Source organism: Lindgomyces ingoldianus, assembly GCF_010093535.1.
Source record: "Lindgomyces ingoldianus strain ATCC 200398 unplaced genomic scaffold BDR25scaffold_62, whole genome shotgun sequence".
Lineage (NCBI taxonomy): Eukaryota > Fungi > Ascomycota > Dothideomycetes > Pleosporales > Lindgomycetaceae > Lindgomyces > Lindgomyces ingoldianus.
In genome coordinates, this window is record NW_022985223.1 from 96,845 (window position 1) to 112,434 (window position 15,590).

At 51.4% G+C, this 15,590-nt stretch overlaps 5 protein-coding genes across 5 annotated transcripts in view; 3 read left to right on the plus strand and 2 right to left on the minus strand.

Moving 5' to 3' along the window:
• BDR25DRAFT_363061 (uncharacterized protein) overlaps positions 1-451 on the plus strand; it is a gene marked incomplete at both ends in the record, with an annotated part of 1,221 nt that extends 770 nt beyond the window's left edge. The window contains one exon of the mRNA XM_033696678.1: positions 193-451. Within this exon, the coding sequence (XP_033539997.1) occupies positions 193-451 (259 nt within the window). The remainder of the gene's footprint in view (positions 1-192) is intronic.
• Positions 452-959: 508 nt separating this feature from the next.
• Positions 960-2,025, plus strand: BDR25DRAFT_363062 (uncharacterized protein; the record flags this gene model as incomplete). The annotated part of the gene is made up of 9 exons (XM_033696679.1): positions 960-997; positions 1,048-1,129; positions 1,274-1,307; positions 1,336-1,405; positions 1,465-1,520; positions 1,596-1,699; positions 1,762-1,784; positions 1,842-1,861; positions 1,922-2,025. 9 exons carry the CDS (start codon positions 960-962, stop codon positions 2,023-2,025), a joined length of 531 nt encoding a protein of 176 aa, XP_033539998.1.
• Positions 2,026-2,327: 302 nt separating this feature from the next.
• BDR25DRAFT_363063 (uncharacterized protein) lies at positions 2,328-3,139 on the minus strand (the record flags this gene model as incomplete). Its single annotated transcript, XM_033696680.1, has 5 exons — positions 2,328-2,440; positions 2,477-2,616; positions 2,673-2,818; positions 2,845-2,998; positions 3,042-3,139. 5 exons carry the CDS (start codon positions 3,137-3,139, stop codon positions 2,328-2,330), a joined length of 651 nt encoding a protein of 216 aa, XP_033539999.1.
• A 462-nt stretch (positions 3,140-3,601) lies between these two features.
• On the plus strand, positions 3,602-5,200 carry BDR25DRAFT_298409 (casein kinase II subunit beta). The gene is made up of 3 exons (XM_033689067.1): positions 3,602-3,767; positions 4,141-4,386; positions 4,481-5,200. The coding sequence occupies exons 1-3, from the start codon at positions 3,711-3,713 to the stop codon at positions 4,979-4,981; spliced, it is 804 nt and encodes a 267-aa protein (XP_033540000.1). The 5' UTR covers positions 3,602-3,710; the 3' UTR covers positions 4,982-5,200.
• A 675-nt stretch (positions 5,201-5,875) lies between these two features.
• On the minus strand, positions 5,876-14,237 carry BDR25DRAFT_320170 (uncharacterized protein; the record flags this gene model as incomplete). Its single annotated transcript, XM_033691881.1, has 3 exons — positions 5,876-12,874; positions 12,929-13,771; positions 13,932-14,237. 3 exons carry the CDS (start codon positions 14,235-14,237, stop codon positions 5,876-5,878), a joined length of 8,148 nt encoding a protein of 2,715 aa, XP_033540001.1.
• Between the last annotated feature and the right edge of the window lie 1,353 nt (positions 14,238-15,590).

Here is a 15,590-nt window from a genome sequence, read left to right on the forward strand (position 1 = left end):
CACGCCTCTTGCCGCCTTACAGGCCTCATCTAGTCCTATCTGCTCTTGTTACTAGGGAGAACTAGTTATTTTATAGTTAATTAGACCTTAATCTTGCGTCTCTAGGGACCTATAGTCTTAGCTGTTTTGACTGGAGTACGGCGTACTTTAATCGAATCGTACTACTCGTACAGATCACGTGAGCCGTAACAGTTACGATACGTACACCTACCTCTCCTCCTCCCTATCGTACGAACGTACACAAAATCTCACCCGTACAGGCCTCAAAATCGCCCAATCGTACAGTACTACGCCTCGTTGGAAGCCCTGCACTAAGCTCCAACCCGCGGTGGAGAAGCGGTATCAAAATAAGGTCAGTTTATGGCACAAGTACGTCTGCATTGTTTCACGGTTAGGGATTTCGCAAGTCCGCTTCGTAATATATATGTGCGAGGAGACGAAGTGCTGTTAGGCAAGAGTCTTTAGGATAAAGAGCTGGTAAAGAAACACTGGAGGATAAGGTCTTAATTATAGAGCTCCAAGAGCTTCTAGACGCAGCCATTGATTTCTTAAAAAGCAACAGCGTACTATTGCTACAAGCTTTACATGCTACGCAGAGTTTAAAGGAACTTTCGCATACTTGTAGTAACAATAGAGGCAATATTAGAGGCAAGAGATAAGTAAAACAAAGGAGTTAATTCACTGTTCTCTGCCAGCAATAGATAAGACAGTTAAAAAAGTACAAAATCTAGTGTATTTTAGCGCCTTATGTTCCACAGCAGCCCTTGTACTACTACGCACAAAAACGACCGCGAACACGCTCCTAAAACACTAAGAAATTAGTTAGTATAGGCAGTTCTTGCAGTAGCTGTAGCCTCATTGACTCTACAGTAACGGAAGGTAATTCACTTTTGTCCTAACTTCTAAGAGATTGCTACTATCAGTAACAGTAGCGACAGTACTACGTTCTAATAAACACCATGGCTCGGGTACAGAAGCAGAAATTGATTCTGGTTGGGTCACTCAAGGGGAAAGAATTTTATCGCGTCATATTACATCCTTGCTCAGGCCTACGAGTGGAAATGGAAACGAACTTTCTAAGATCACTTTTCCCTTAGTATTTACCCATTTGTCAAACGTACTCACGAGAGTGTGCTAGATCTTATAGGTAGACGTATAGAATCTAATTGGGTTGATAGAGTTAAGAGGACTTTATATAGAAAGATGCTGAGCAAACATACGGAAAGGCGCCTAAATAAAGTCTGCTCTCTAGACCGCATGATTTTTTTTTTAGCGGAAATTGCGCCGAATTTTGTGGGGAATTGCAAGTTGGGGTGACATCTCTACATGCAGCAGGCATCTGTAAGGATGGGGCTCTGTACCACTGTGCCTATACAACCAAAAAGGTGCGAATAATCAACCAACGGTTCATTCTGCGTACAGAATAGTATATATAACGTTACTTGTCGCGCGTAAGGACCCTAGTACAGGCCTCTTCCAGCCTTACAGTATCCACCCAGAGGGGTTCCATATCATCGAGAGTAGCTTGCTCTGCGCTCTGCACAGAAGCAAAGTTTTTGTATCCAGATAATGTCCTTCTGGGACCTATCGTCAAGTGTTTGAAGTTGACCTCTTGATGGACCTCTCCTATGTTTGGGAAGAATGGTATAGGAGGGATGTTGTTGATCATGGTATTGGTCAGGCTGGACTCACCATTCTCGTGAACTTGTAAAGGACGCATTGTCAAGCAGAAACACCATGACGATTGTATGTACAGGACAGGTAAGCCTGTATGCACAGGAAAGGTGAGGCAGTAGGCAACAGAACTACTACTAAAAAATGTCGGAAGAAGGTTGTCAAAGTGAAAATGCGACGATTGGATGTCCTGAACAATAAACGATGAAAGAGCATGGAATGCAATTTAGTGGGGCTCGTGGCTGAGCTAGCACTATTGCCTGGAAGTGCCTGAGCGGGCTTAGAAGACTAGCAACCGCAGGAGGCTCAGCCTTGGAGCGAAAGCCAGTTTTCAGAATCACGGGATTATAGTGCATGAAACATAAATGATTAAAAAAAGCCTCGGAAACTTATTAGACGTGTTTTAACCGATCTAGTTGTGTATCCTCCTAACCCAAAGTGCAGGACCATTAGATATACACAATGCACTAGGGAATGAATATTTTAGTATAGGTTGAGTCAATAAGGAAATCAAATAGCAAGAGAATTAAGTTCATGGCAATTACTAAGTAGGTATGGTAATATTGATTAAGAAATGGTGAATGGTCAAGTTGAACGTAAAATAAATAATATGCGAAGAAACTGAAGCTTTGCTTGAATAAAGTATATCCATTTTATTTGCACGCGTAGGACATTTTGCTTCGGGGATTGAGGTAAGTGGTCATCTTATTACCTTGTGAGATTTTTGCCTTCTCTATGTGTTGTAGATGCGTCCAGAGTTCAGCAGCTCAGGTCTGACGGGCGAAGTGTAAAGCTATTCCACTGCCACAGATAGCAGGCCTTGCCTTAATTTGGTGATGGAGAGGACTAGAACATCCCAGCCGCCTGCGTTGTGAAAGTCGGGATGAAAACGCCGGAGACCACGCTGCCATTTTCAAGAAACTGCCCTCGAGGAACGGCCATCTGATTGAAATCTCTATTCGCTACCTTAGTACCATCTGAGAATGCTAATTATTGACTGCCTGGACGGGAGCTGGTCTAAGGCAGGTGAAGTCACCCACAGTAAAATCTTACCATCGTTGGAATTCGTGACGAACTCCTGTGTAGCTTGTTCCAGTTCTGCTTGGGGTTCAGAAGTCAAGAAATAACGTAATTCCGAGTTAGCCTTTCAGTGTTGATATGTGTTTCCACGTCATAGTATTGGCCATCTTTTGTTCTAATATAGGTATCGCAAATAATCCAGCTTGGGTCGGTAAATCGACAATGGGGCAAGGAGGCATCATGGCATTTGTGGTGGATACAGACAGCTCGGGAGGAGGGGACTATAATTCTATAAAAAGCGGGCCTGGACAAATAATGTGATCACAGAGTATACAGCGGAAAAGCACCAGAGTCTAGAAATTGGATCGCGGGTGGCTGTACCAATTTCTGTAACCGTAGACGAATGACAGAGTAGGGAAAGAATTAGCACAAATTTATATATCATATCGAAAAGCTCGCGGAGCTGAGACAATGATACTTGGAGTTTAGAAGCTAGCTTTTAGGTAGGAGGAAGAATATACTGCAAGCTGGAGAGGATGACGACGTAATGCTGGATGGTTAGAGGAATATTGGAAGCTGCCCTATTTGTTCAGGTCATTAGCTTGTTAATGCGCTGGATATATTTGGCTGTGCTCTCAACGTTCCTCTGCATACGTCCAGATGCATTGCTTTATTCAATATTGTATGGATTGATTCAGGAGTCTGACACACATGGAAGCAGCCATCGAGTCGTGCAAGCTGTGAAGGCATAGACAATAAGAAAGTTGGGAGGGAGAATCAGAACGATTCGATAGCATTTCTTTTCCTAGTTAGTTTTCTCGGTTCGGATCATCTCCCACGCCGACGCACGGTCCCGCCAAGACACATCCCACTTCGGCATTCACTCTTCCCTTCCGCATCTGTTTGGCTCCCACCTCCGACCTTTATGGCTCCTCCCCTTTGAATCCTCCCCTCTTCACAAATACCATAGCGACAATTGCACTGCCTGGGAGCCTCGTTAGCGAGGCAGGGACAACATGGACGACTTCAATAGCGAAACGGACAGCGACTACACAAGCTACTGGCGCGACTGGGTAGGTACATCACAGCACTGTTCCTTTTCTGGTATACCTTCACCTGCATGCTTTTTCCCTCTGCATATTCGGAAATGGTGTGTAGGTGGATTAATGAAGACGGTAAACAGGTCCGTGAGATCACTGCATGGTAAGCGTTGCACAACCATATTAAGATGCCTCGGATGGCTATTAACGAGTCGCAGTGAAGAGTGCATGACAGCAGGCTATGCCGCCATGAAAATGTGTAGACACTCGTTCATAGAAACGCCGAACTTTACGCTATACAGGGGCTCGGACAGCATCTCGATCCTCCTCACCCGTCTTGTCTTGTTCCCTGCAGCCTGTTCTCTCGTACTTCTCAGTCTTTGCTAATCAATATCGCGCCCTGTAGTTCATATCCTCGCGTGGCAACGAATACTTCTGCGAGATCGACGAAGAGTACCTCACGGATCGCTTCAACCTGACGGGTCTGAACACCGAAGTACAATACTACCAATATGCGCTGGACTTGGTGACAGATGTGTTCGATTTTGACTGCGACGATGAGATGCGGGAAATGATCGAGAAGTCGGCCAGGCATTTATATGGGCTCGTACACGCTCGGTACATAGTCACCACACGGGGGCTGGCTAAGATGGTATGTCCATGTTACTTATTCCGTACCGTCGCTCCTGCCCCTACTCTCTTTTGTAGAGGATGATATCACAAAGCTAACACCTACCTCCCTCCAGCTCGACAAATTCAAGAAATCCGACTTCGGCAAATGCCCCCGCGTAATGTGCGACTCGCAACCCCTCCTCCCGATGGGCCAATCCGACATCGCCAACACGTCCTCCGTGAAACTCTACTGCGCGCGCTGCGAAGACCTCTACAACCCCAAGTCCTCACGCCATGCAATCGTCGATGGCGCCTACTTCGGCACCTCCTTTCACAACATCCTATTCCAAGTCTACCCCGCGATGCTGCCGGCTAAGAGCCAGCGACGCTACGAGCCCCGCGTGTTTGGCTTCCGAATGCATGCCGGGGCTGCGCTAGCGAGGTGGCAGGGGGAGCAGAGGGAGGTGATGAAGGAGAGGCTGAAGAAGGCGGGGATAGAGACAGGGTTTGAGGATGAGGATGAGGAGCTGGAGAGTGAGATGGAGGATGAGGAGATGGAGATTGGGGATGGGTTTGAGCCGGGCCAGCCTGGTGGAATGGTGGATTCGCAGGCTCTGCTTCATGGACGCTGGTAATACGTCACTGGATATTGTATCATGGCATGGATCAAGGTGTGAATGGGTTTGGAGTGGAATGGGTTATGGCTGGATAGGGTAGAACAGGGTAGGATAGCATGGCAAGGCGATCAGGCGTATGGTTAGTTCGTTGGTCGGTTAGGCTGATGATTTCTCCCACTGTGCATTTGTTAGTACCACCAATTTAAACCTCGCAACACGAACGTCGTCTATGTCGACTTGTAGCTCTCGACAAAACACAAGTAATTTCCCACCCTTGACCATACATAGATACACAATAATCAAACTTCGTAACAGTGGAAAGTATTCTGAAAGAGAAAAACTTAGGTTCTAATTCTTTCCAAAAAGAAGGAAGGGGGGTATCTACTGCTACATCCAGCTATAACACCCATTTCAAGCACCATCTTCCTAACCAACTAGTCAACAAAAAGAGAAAGCAAACAGCGCTACGAGACCGCAAGCCAAAAGAGACCAGCCCGGACCCAACATGCATCTCTCCTAACACCCATCTCTTACAGTAAATCCAGACCCAATTGTAGGGAGTGTATTAAAAGATCTAGTGATGCTTCTTTAGTAAGAGAAAAAGATGTAAATCCTCAAGACTTGGATGCTGGTGGACGACCCCGGAAAACCCCAACCCCCAATCATGCATACAGCAAGCGAACAAAGGATAGCGCGTTGTACACGGGTTTGGAAATGGCGGGATGGATAACATGGATAACATAATGTGGGAAAGGGTAGGGGCAGTGGTAATTGGAAGGAAAGAGGAAAAAATATTCCAAGCCGACGCCGAGCGATGCGAAGAAAATTTAAACGTAACCTCGTTCAAGCTCATCAAAGGTATCTGGTATCCAATCTCTTCAATCTCGCCCATTCTCTCCCCCATCTGTCACCTTAAAATATCTTCTTAAACCAACTTCCTCTCTTCCCCCCACCACTCGCCTCCTGCGCCGGTCGTCCATCCCACGTCCGAACCGGTGCCTCAGCATACGCTGCAGCTGGAGGGGCTGCATACGTCTTCCTCCTACTCCTCTTCTCTCGATCCCGATCCCTCTCCCGATCCCTCTCTCGATCCCTCTCCATATCCTCGTCACTACCTCCGCGAGGGGGACCTTCATAATGCGAGCGTCTGCGATGATGTTTTCGGTCACGGTCTGTCTTATCTCGGTCCTTCTCCCGAATCTCGCCACGGTCTTTGTCGCGCTTTCCTTTGCGTCCCGCTATGCGTAGACGTATTTCCTCATCAGCGGACGGTGATTCCTCATCCCCTGGTGCCTCACGGGCACCTGGAGGAGGATCAAGAACTGTTTCTGCGATGGGAATAGGGAGCGGAGGTTCGTTGGAGAGCGAATCGACCCAGGAAGATGTCTTGTCGCCTCCTTTGCTGAGGTAAGGCATGTTTGACGATTCACCATTCTTACGCGGAGAGCTGCGACGGCGATGTCGATGACTCTCCCCATTACGCTCATCGAAGTAGTCTGTGATTGGGTCGGCGTTGGTTGTTGGGTAGGCAGAGTTGCGTCGTGCGCGACGGTCTTCTCGACGACGACGACGTTCCTCAGGGTCCTCTTCCATATGGGACCGTCGTCGTTCGGTACGGGGACGAGATGAGTCGCGCTCTTTGTCTTTGTCTTTGCGCCGAGAAGAACGGTGTTCGCTCTCACGAGGGCGATCCCTTTCTTCGCCACCTCTGCGGTCCTCTCTTGCAGATTTTCGTTGCTCCTTCTCTTCCATGCGACGCAGCTTAGCTTCTGCTTCCTTGTTGCGTTTCTCAAGCTCTGCCATCTGGCGGGCCTTCTTTTCAGCAAGGACAGCCGCTTCCTTTTCGCGCCCACGTTCGCGGCGACGTTCCGCCCTGGCATCAGCCTCTTCCTGTTCGGCGCGTTGTTGTTCCCTTTCTGCATCGCGTCGGGCCCGGCGCTCAGCCCTTCTAGCCTCCCTCTCCGCGTCCTCGACGTCGGTACTGGCACTTGCGCGGGCACCACCTGGAGCCATGTCTACATCAGCGTCATGTCTCCCCGAAGGACGTCGAACACTTCTGCGCTCGTGACGCAGTCGCTTCGCCTCATCTTCAGTCTGCCCTCCCCGGGTAGATGATCGTTTGCGACGCCTGCGCTCGTCTTCTGTCTCGGCAGTCTTCGGACGCTGACGGCGGTCCTCTTCTACAGCTCGCTTGCGAGAGCTCAATCCAAACATGCTCATGAAACCAGCTGCTCCAGCGGCTGCCGCCATCTCTTTAGCGCCTGAATTACCTCGTTCACGACGGTCACGTTCGCGGCGTCGCGGTTCGACGGGCGGAGGATCAACGTCCATCGCATCCGCATCGACTGGGTCATCAGCGCTTGGTGGCGCTGTCAAAGGCTCGGCAGGAGTGACCGATTCACGTTTCGACTTGCGACGCGACGACTCTCCTTTACGCACAGGTGTTGGCGACGGAGGTGCATCGTCTTCATCAAACAGGTCCATGTCATCATCAATCGGATATGGGTCCGGTACAGCTGCGCGATTGGGGTTAGCTCTATGTCTTTGTCGACGTCTCCATCCTAATGCTCTTCTCTTCATTGGATCAGATTTCTTACCTCTGGCTTTGCCTTTGTCTCTTGTACTTGCCCGCCGGTTTACTGAGCCTCTCATACCCATAACCTTTGCAGCTTTCGATGAGACGGCCTTAACATCTGTATCTGTTTGTGGAGGCGACATCATCGCAGCGTCGTTGTCGATTGAGGGGCGTCGGGAGAGAGTTCGCGGGGTGGCTACAGTCCGATGCGACTTCGAGCGGGATGGAGGCGGGGCTCCGAATAGCGCGGAGAATCCTGTAGACTGGCGCGTTGACTTCGAGCGCGATGGTGTCTTTACAACTTTTTCAGATCCACCAGACGACTTTGACATTACGTCCTTATCCTTCGATGATGTGACGCGCGCTGACTTTGAGCGATTTACAGCTGGTCTCGTCGGCGTCGCAGTACTCGTACCGTCGTCACCAGATTGTTTCCTGGCCGGCCTTTGTCTTTGCGCAGCTGTTGCGGCACCCCAGAAGCCCCACGATGCTGCGTTTGAGTTGCGCACGACTTTTGCACGTTCCTTCTTCGCAGATGGAGGCTTCACTTCGGGCTCGGGAGGTGGAGTTGGTAGCTTTCCTGGAAGGTCAAGGTCGTCAACGTCTATAGGCGCCGGCTCTTCTACGACCGTTTCGGGTGGTGGAGAAGGCGGAGGTGGCGTGGGCGCTTCGATGATAGGTTCTGCGCGAGCCTTGCTATTCTTTTTAGTACTTTTCTTTGACTTTTTGTCAGCAATAGGGACTGGCGGTGGGGGAGCGGGAGCATCTAGATCGATCAAGTTCATGTCATCATCCATAGGAAAGCCACCTGGCACAGGAGTAGTGATCTTAGGGACTTCTTCAGGCTCAGGCTCGGGGATTACGAGAGGAGTAGCAACCTCTTTAGTCTTCAACCTTGAAGATTTGGTTTTAGCGTCCTTTTTAGACTTCGAAGACACCTTCTTTGACTTTAGATCGATGACTTCGACGAACTCTTCAGCTGGTGGTGGAGGAGGTGGAGGCGGTGGAGGTGGCTCCACTGGTTCTGGTTCTGGCTCAGGCTCCGGTTCCACAACCTTGGCCTTCTTGTCGAGCGCTTTTAGCCGTTCAGCGACCACGCCACCGGACTTTGCGGACAGCTTCTTCGCTTTCGTCAACGATGACTTTGTTGCCTTGGGAAGAGGGTCGTCAGCAATCGGCGGTTCTGGTAGGTTCGTGACTTGCGTAAGCGAGATCTCCCGTGATGACTCAGCCACAGGGAACTCTTCCATTTTGGGTAAGGACACCGGCTCAAGCTTTTTGGTCTTGCGTAAGGAGACTCCCCACATTGTACCCCATCCTGCAGACGCTTCTTGATTGTCTCTCTCTATCTCAGCAAGGAGATCAGCTGCTGGAACGTCTTTAACGAGGTTGAGAATATCTTCGTCGATGGGCGGAGGAGCGGAAACGGGAGGGGCTGGTTCCTCCCAGACGGCGGCTTTGCCTTTCTTCTTCTTTTTCTTGGAGGAACTGGTTCCTAAGAGGTCCTTCTCGGCAGCGATTCGGGCAGCTTCAGCTTCCTCGGCCTCCTTTTGAGCTTGAGCAGCTGCTTCCGCTGCGTCTTTGGCGTCCTGATCCAGCCTCTCTTGCTCCTCACGCTCTCCCTGCTCCTTTGCTTCTCGGGCCTTGCGATCCCTGGCGGTTTCTTTCTTTTTACCGGACAAACCCCATGATCCCCAGATGCTGCTTTCTTCAGAAGCTTTCTTGGATGCTTCTTCGGCTTCTCTGGCCTCCCGCTCCAGTCTCTCCTGCTCCTCGGCCTCCAATCGAGCCTTTTCGGCGGCTTCATCGGCTTCCTTCTTTTCCCGAGCTCTTTTTTCCTTACCACTTTCCTTCTTCTTGGGCATGAAGGTTCCCCACAGACTGCTCTCCTCAGAAGCTTTCTTTGATGCTTCTTCAGCCTCTTTAGCTTCTCGTTCGAGTCTTTCGGCCTCCTCGGCATCAAGCCGAGCCCTTTCAGCAGCTTCTTCGGCTTCCTGGGCTTCTCTTTTCTCACGAGCTTTTTTTTCCTTAGAACTCTCCCTCTTCTTAGGCAGTAAAGTTCCCCATAGACTACTTTCCTCGGAAGCTTTCTTTGCTGCTGCTGCTGCTGCTGCTGCTTCTTCGGCCTCTTTGGTTTCTCGTTCAAGTCTCTCTGTCTCCTCAGCTTCTAATCGCGCCTTTTCAGCAGCTTCCTCAGCTTCTTGGGCCTCTCTCTTCTCTCGAGCTTTCTTCTCCCTAGAAGTCTCTTTCTTCTTAGGTGCAGTAAATGATCCCCAGAAACCGCCTTCTTCAGCTTCCTTTGCTTTCGCCGCTGCCTCTTCAGTTTCTTTGGCCTCTCGCTCGAGTCTCTCCTGTTCTTCGCGTTCCTTGTGGAGTCGCTCCTGTTCCTCCTTCTCTAATCGCTCTTTTTCTTCTTTCTTCTCTCTTGCTCTCCTTTCTTTAGTGGTCTCCGTCTTCTTGGGCACCATCGAACTCCAGGGCTCAGCCTCCTTCGCCTTCGCTACTGCTTCCTCGGCTTCCTTGGTCTCGCGGTCCAGTCGTTCTTGTTCCTCGCGCTCAACACGTTCCCTCTCAAGCCGTTCTTTTTCCTCTCTCTCGGCGCGCTCCTTTTCCTCCTGCTCTAACCGCTCCTTTTCCTCGCGCTCCTTCTTTTCCTTTGCCATTCTTGTTCTCTTCTCTCTAGGGGCCTCGATTGCCGACTTCGTCGTCTTCTTCGAAGAGCCGAATATTCCCCAACCAGCGCTCTTCTCAGCCTCTTCAGCTTCCTTTTTGAGTCTCGCTGCTGTTTCCTCAGCTTCCAGGCGGGCCTTCTCGGCAGCTTCTTCAGCTTCCTTGGCCTCACGTTCGAGCCGCTCCTGTTCCTCTTTCTCTTGGGCCTCTCGCTCCAATCGTTCTTGCTCCTCTTTCTCAGCACGTTCTTGCTCCTCCTTCTCCTTGGCCTCTCGCATCTCTCGGAGCCTCTTCTCCTTGAGAGTTTCCCTCTTAGGTGGCTCCTTTTTCGGAGGCTTTGAGGCAGATGCGGTCTCAAACCTGCTCCAAATGTCCTTGACGGCGCTAGCAGCAGACTTGTCCTTATCATCCTCTTTGGGCGAATCGAGATTGATGAGGTCATCGAATGTGTCTTTGGGTGTCTTAGATTTGGACGAAGTCGAGTCTTTTGTAACGGTTCTGCTAAGCTTGCCACCGTCATCAACAGGCAGATCTTCTTTGGCTCCCTTCTTCTTTTTCTTCTTAGAGTTAGGGATGCCCCAAAGATCGTCATCCTCCTTCTTCTCCTCTTCCACAGGTGGTGGCGCCTCGATCTGTTTTGGGGGGGGAAGCTCGGGCTCGCCAAGATCATCGCCTTTATCGCCAGGTGGAGTAGGAACTGGAGGGGGAGCAAGAATGGAACCCTTTCTCCCTTTCTTCTTCTTGTTGATGTTAAAAGAGGCGCTACCCCATGGGTCTTCTTCATCGGGCCTTTGGACTTGTGCCGTTGTCAATTCCTCAGTGACTTCAACAGGAGTGTCTTTCTTCGAAATGGACTTCTTTTTCTTCTTGCCCCAAGATGGAGCGCCCCAATCGTCTTCTTCTTCCGCCTTAGGTTCCTCAACACCATCTGGGCTTTGGACGGTTGTGTCCGCGAAGATGGGTTCAGGTTCTGGATCGGCTTGTGGTAGAAGGTCAGGCTCGATGGCTTTACTCTTTTTTTTCTTCTTGGTGCCTCCCCAGATCGAGCTAAAGCCCCAATCTCCGCCGTCATTCTTATCTGGCACTGGTTCAGGCTCTGGGTCGGGTTCACGCACGGCTGGTGGAGGAGCAGGTGCTGGTGGGGGTGGTAGAAGCTCTTCTACAGCGCCCTTCTTCTTCTTCTTCTTCTTGGCTGTTGTCGTTGCAGGAGTATCCCAATTCATCCAATCATCCACAGCCGGTTTTGCTTCCGGGGTAGGCTCGGGCTCGACCAAAGGAATATCAACGATGAGCTCTTCTTTTGGTGGATCGGATACAGCTGTAGAAACAGAGCCTTTCTTGCCTTTCTTACCCTTCTTAGTCGACGTAGTCAGGCCCCAACCATCATCGGCCCAACCATCGTCCGCTGGCTTTTCCTCCTTAACCGGCTCAGGCGGTGGTGGAGGGGGAAGAAGTTCTTCCACCTTTGGAGGCTCTTCTTTAGCGGCCTTCTTGCCTTTCTTCTTCTTTGACGAAGTGGTACCCCATGCGGATTCACCTCCCCAGATATCTTCGGGCATTTTCTCCTCGACTAATGCAGGCCCTGGCTCGGGTTCAGGCTCTTTGACAGGTTCAGGCTCAGGTTCGACAGCTTTTCCAGCTTTCTTTGCCTTCTTCTTGTCCTTTTTGCCTAGGCTAAAACCCCACTCGTCGACTGGATCCTCTTTCTTCGTCTCAACAACTGGTTCTAGCTCCAGCACGGGCACAGGCTCGGGCTCTACCTCAGGGACGACGGGCTCTGCTTTGGCAGCTTTCTTGCCCTTCTTCTTCTTGCTGGGCATAACGGCAAATGAATTCCAGTCGTCATTTGGTGGTGGTGCAACCACTTCAGGGGGCGGTGGAGGTGGAGGTTGTTCACTTATTGGCTCTTCTATAACCTCCTCAACGACGCCCTTCTTCTTTTTCTTCTTTCCTGATGCGATTGAACCCCATCCGAACGTGTCATCCTCCTTGACCACCTCAGGCTCCGGTACTGGTTCTGGAGGTGGCGGCGGAGGTTCATCAATAAGGGCAACGGCAGCACCCTTCTTCTTTTTCTTCTTGTCCTTTACACTTCCAAATGAATAAGATGTTGTCCATGGGTCTTCCTCTTTCTTCTCAGGCTCAGGCTCAGGCCCAGGCGGTGGAAGGGTTGCGGGTTCGGGTGCCTTCTCTACTATAGGCTCTGAAGCCTTCCTGTTCTTCTTCTTGTTCTTCTTGCCAAAGCTGAAACCCCAGCCATCGTCCTCAGGTGGAGCCTCCTCTACGGGAGCAGGTGCGGGGGTGGGGTCAAGGTCCGCGGGCTTATTGAACGCGTCAAAATTGAAGTCGAAGCCACTGGCGTCATTCTTGTCCTTTTTCTCCTTCTTGTCCGCGGATTCCCACGGATTGTCATCTTTCACCGCGTCTTTGTCTTTAGAGCTGTCCTTGTCCTCGTCAAAGCCCCACGATGCCTTGCTTCCCCAACCAGAAGTCCAGCTGGTTAGACCGCCAAAACTGAAACTTGGTGTTTTAGAAGCCCCGGAATCGCCGAAGCTCATGTCAATCTTGGGTGCACTGCTGTTTCCGTCGTCAAGGGCAATGTCGTCGAATGTTGTTGCTGGGTCCGCTGCACGAGGTTCAGGATCAGGTGGAGGTGGGTCAGCCGCCTATCGTGGAATTAGCGCATTGCAACGTGTAATTTAGCAGCCGAAATTACGAACCTTCCCCTTTTTGCCCTTCTTCTTCTTCCCCGCAGACGTGAATGTTCCCCAGTCGTCATCCGGCTTTGTTTCGGCGGCTTCGTTGATTTCATCAGCCCAACTGAGGTCATTCCCGGCACTTGTCGCCGCAACCGCCGCAGCCGCCGCAGCAGCCGCGTCTTCTTCCTCTTTCTTCTTGCGCTCTGCCTCCTCTTCCTCCTCCTTTTGCTTGCGTTCCTCTTCCTCTTGCGCCTTCTTATTCTTTTTCTTCTTCTTCTTACTTGCAGCACCCCAATCATTCCAGTCATCATCACCGCCTCCTGCACCCCCATCTCCACCATTTCCATCATCACCACCGCCTGAACCTCCTGCCCCTCCATCTGGGGGAGGATCCCCACCGCCTCCATTGTCGCCACCGCCACCAGAACTACCAGCCGCATCCTCTTCCTTCTTCTTGTCACCATCGTCATCAAAACTGAATGCGGCCTTCTTAGCTGCAGAACCCTTCTTCTTCTTCCCATGAGACTTGACTCCATCTTCACAGAAGCCGAAGTCAATTCTTGCGTACAACGATTTCTCGTCAAAGTAGATAGAAGACGTGGGCGATGTGTGGCAGCTGAGTCGCAGACAGTTTGGGACGCTCGAACATAGAGAAGGATTTAGTGAGGGAAACGGTGTGTATTCGGGCGTTTGCGCGGTGGCGAGAGCGTCGGTGGTGGTATAATCGGGCGGAAGGTCTGCGAGTGTGTCATTGTAGGAGGGCGGTGCAGCACCATAGTCTGGCAAAGCAGAGAGCCATAGATTGGGAGATGGGACTGGGGTCTGAGGGAGGAACTCTGTGAGCTGGGTTGCGAGGTTGTGTATCTATTGTTTGTTAGATGTGGAGCGTGCAAACGCGGCTATAACTTATGAAATGCGGCCCTTTTTTTGGTTTTTGGACAGGACCTTTGAATACTTGGGTATAGGGAAACATCAGGACCAAAGCAGGGGCAAGTGGGGCCAAGTAAAGTGGTTGTCGTCGTACCGAGATTGAATTATCCTCCTCGCGCCTCTTGCCTTTATCTCGTCGCTCCATGCGCTCCAGCGCATTAAATATGTCCTCCATTAACTCCGTAATGGGCTCTCCCTCGTCACTCCCGCAAGTAGTCACGCTTCCAGAGGAGTAGCTACTTGTTTCGGCATCGCTCATGCCATCTCTTCCACGCCTTTTCCACCTCCGGCTCCTGCGCCTGCCACTCTCATCCGAGCCAGTCCTCGATGGCTGCCGGGTCTTTCGTCTCGCATATGAAGCGTCGACGGCAGCGCGGCGTGAGCTGGCGGAGGGAGACATTCTGAGAGAGGCCCGAATATTTGGAGGCGCGCAAATTGAGTGAGCAGGGCGGGGGAGCTGGGCACATTAGAGGACGTGAGAATCCGTGAGGATTGAACGACACGGTCGGGCGATTGGGGGTTGCGGAAATGATGGCGGTGGTCGTGGTGGCGGAGACAAAGGCCAAGGGAGACGCTCTCGGTTTGCTTGCTGTTCGTGGTCGCGATATCGAGCTCAGGAAGCGGTACACCGCGACAAAATGCCTCCCAATAAGCAAAATTGAGTCGTGCAAGCTGGCTGGTGCGTGCAAAAAGACACGCCAAACCCAAAATCTCCGAAGATCTTGGAAAGAGCGCGGGTGTTGAGCGAGTGTCGGTCGACTCAAGGCTGCAGGAGATGCAGGCTTGGACAGGAGGGACGGAAGGGGTCTTGATGCGAGTGGTCACACGGCTCGAATTGTGCAGGTGTGCGTGTGTGTGTGTGTGTTTTGAATGGGCTGCTTCGATACGCCCCCGGTTCAGAACAGGCTAGGAAGACGAGGAAGGGAACACCCGATAACGATTGGCGTCTCATCAACAGGCTCTTGTCGCACATTGAGCGCCCGGGCCACTCCAAAATTCACATCCAGGAGTCGACAAAACGGAGGGGCTGGCCGATGACGACGGGTGGGAGAAACCGGGCGAGGGGAGAGGCAGGGCGTAGAGGTGTAGATGTAAACAAAGTCGATCGGCTGCCGATGGACATGCACGTGTTAAGAGGTTTCTGGTCAAGCATAAAAATTTTGTTGGACTAGTTGCCGCAACTGCATGAGCCTGGTTAGCCATGCAGCCGTGATGCTGCATCTGTGGTGGATGAATGCGCTGTACATGAGATGCCTGAGGGCGTTCCCTGCGTCTCCCTGCGGGCATCTCCCGGAACCTAACGTGGATAGTAAATCCAGCGGACAGCATTTCTATGCTTCGAGAAGCTTGCTGTATCTGTCTTCAAGAAAACCGCCTCCGACGGCCCTTTGATAGCTTTCCTTTTCCCTTCTCCAGCTCCAGCTCCCTCCTCGTCGTTCAGCAAAAGCCCAGCCCCTGACCAGCTCCATACCATCGCCCAATTCCCCCACAACCCACACCCAATTGGCCAGTCGCCACCCCGCTCCTTTCCCTTCCCACAGTACGAGCCCTCCTCCGGCCTCCCCCTTCCAACACAGGAGCCCTAAACGTCCAATGCCACTACGCTAAATTGCCCAACCAGCACTCCCTCTCCCCCATTGGCGCTTGCGAATTTCCTTCCCCGCCGTTCCCGCGCTCTGAGAGGTGAGTTCAGGAAGTTGCGGTGAAGACAGAGGATAGCCACGACACACTTTGTCATTGTGCAGCAGCAGCA

Excerpts from the sequence above, each read along its gene's own strand:
- BDR25DRAFT_298409 (XM_033689067.1), top strand. The coding sequence starts at position 3,711 with ATGGACGACTTCAATAGCGAAACGGACAGCGACTACACAAGCTACTGG. Across the intron at positions 3,768-4,140 it reads CAAGCTACTGGCGCGACTGG|TTCATATCCTCGCGTGGCAA; the intron begins GTAGGTACATCA and ends CGCGCCCTGTAG. Across the intron at positions 4,387-4,480 it reads CACGGGGGCTGGCTAAGATG|CTCGACAAATTCAAGAAATC; the intron begins GTATGTCCATGT and ends ACCTCCCTCCAG.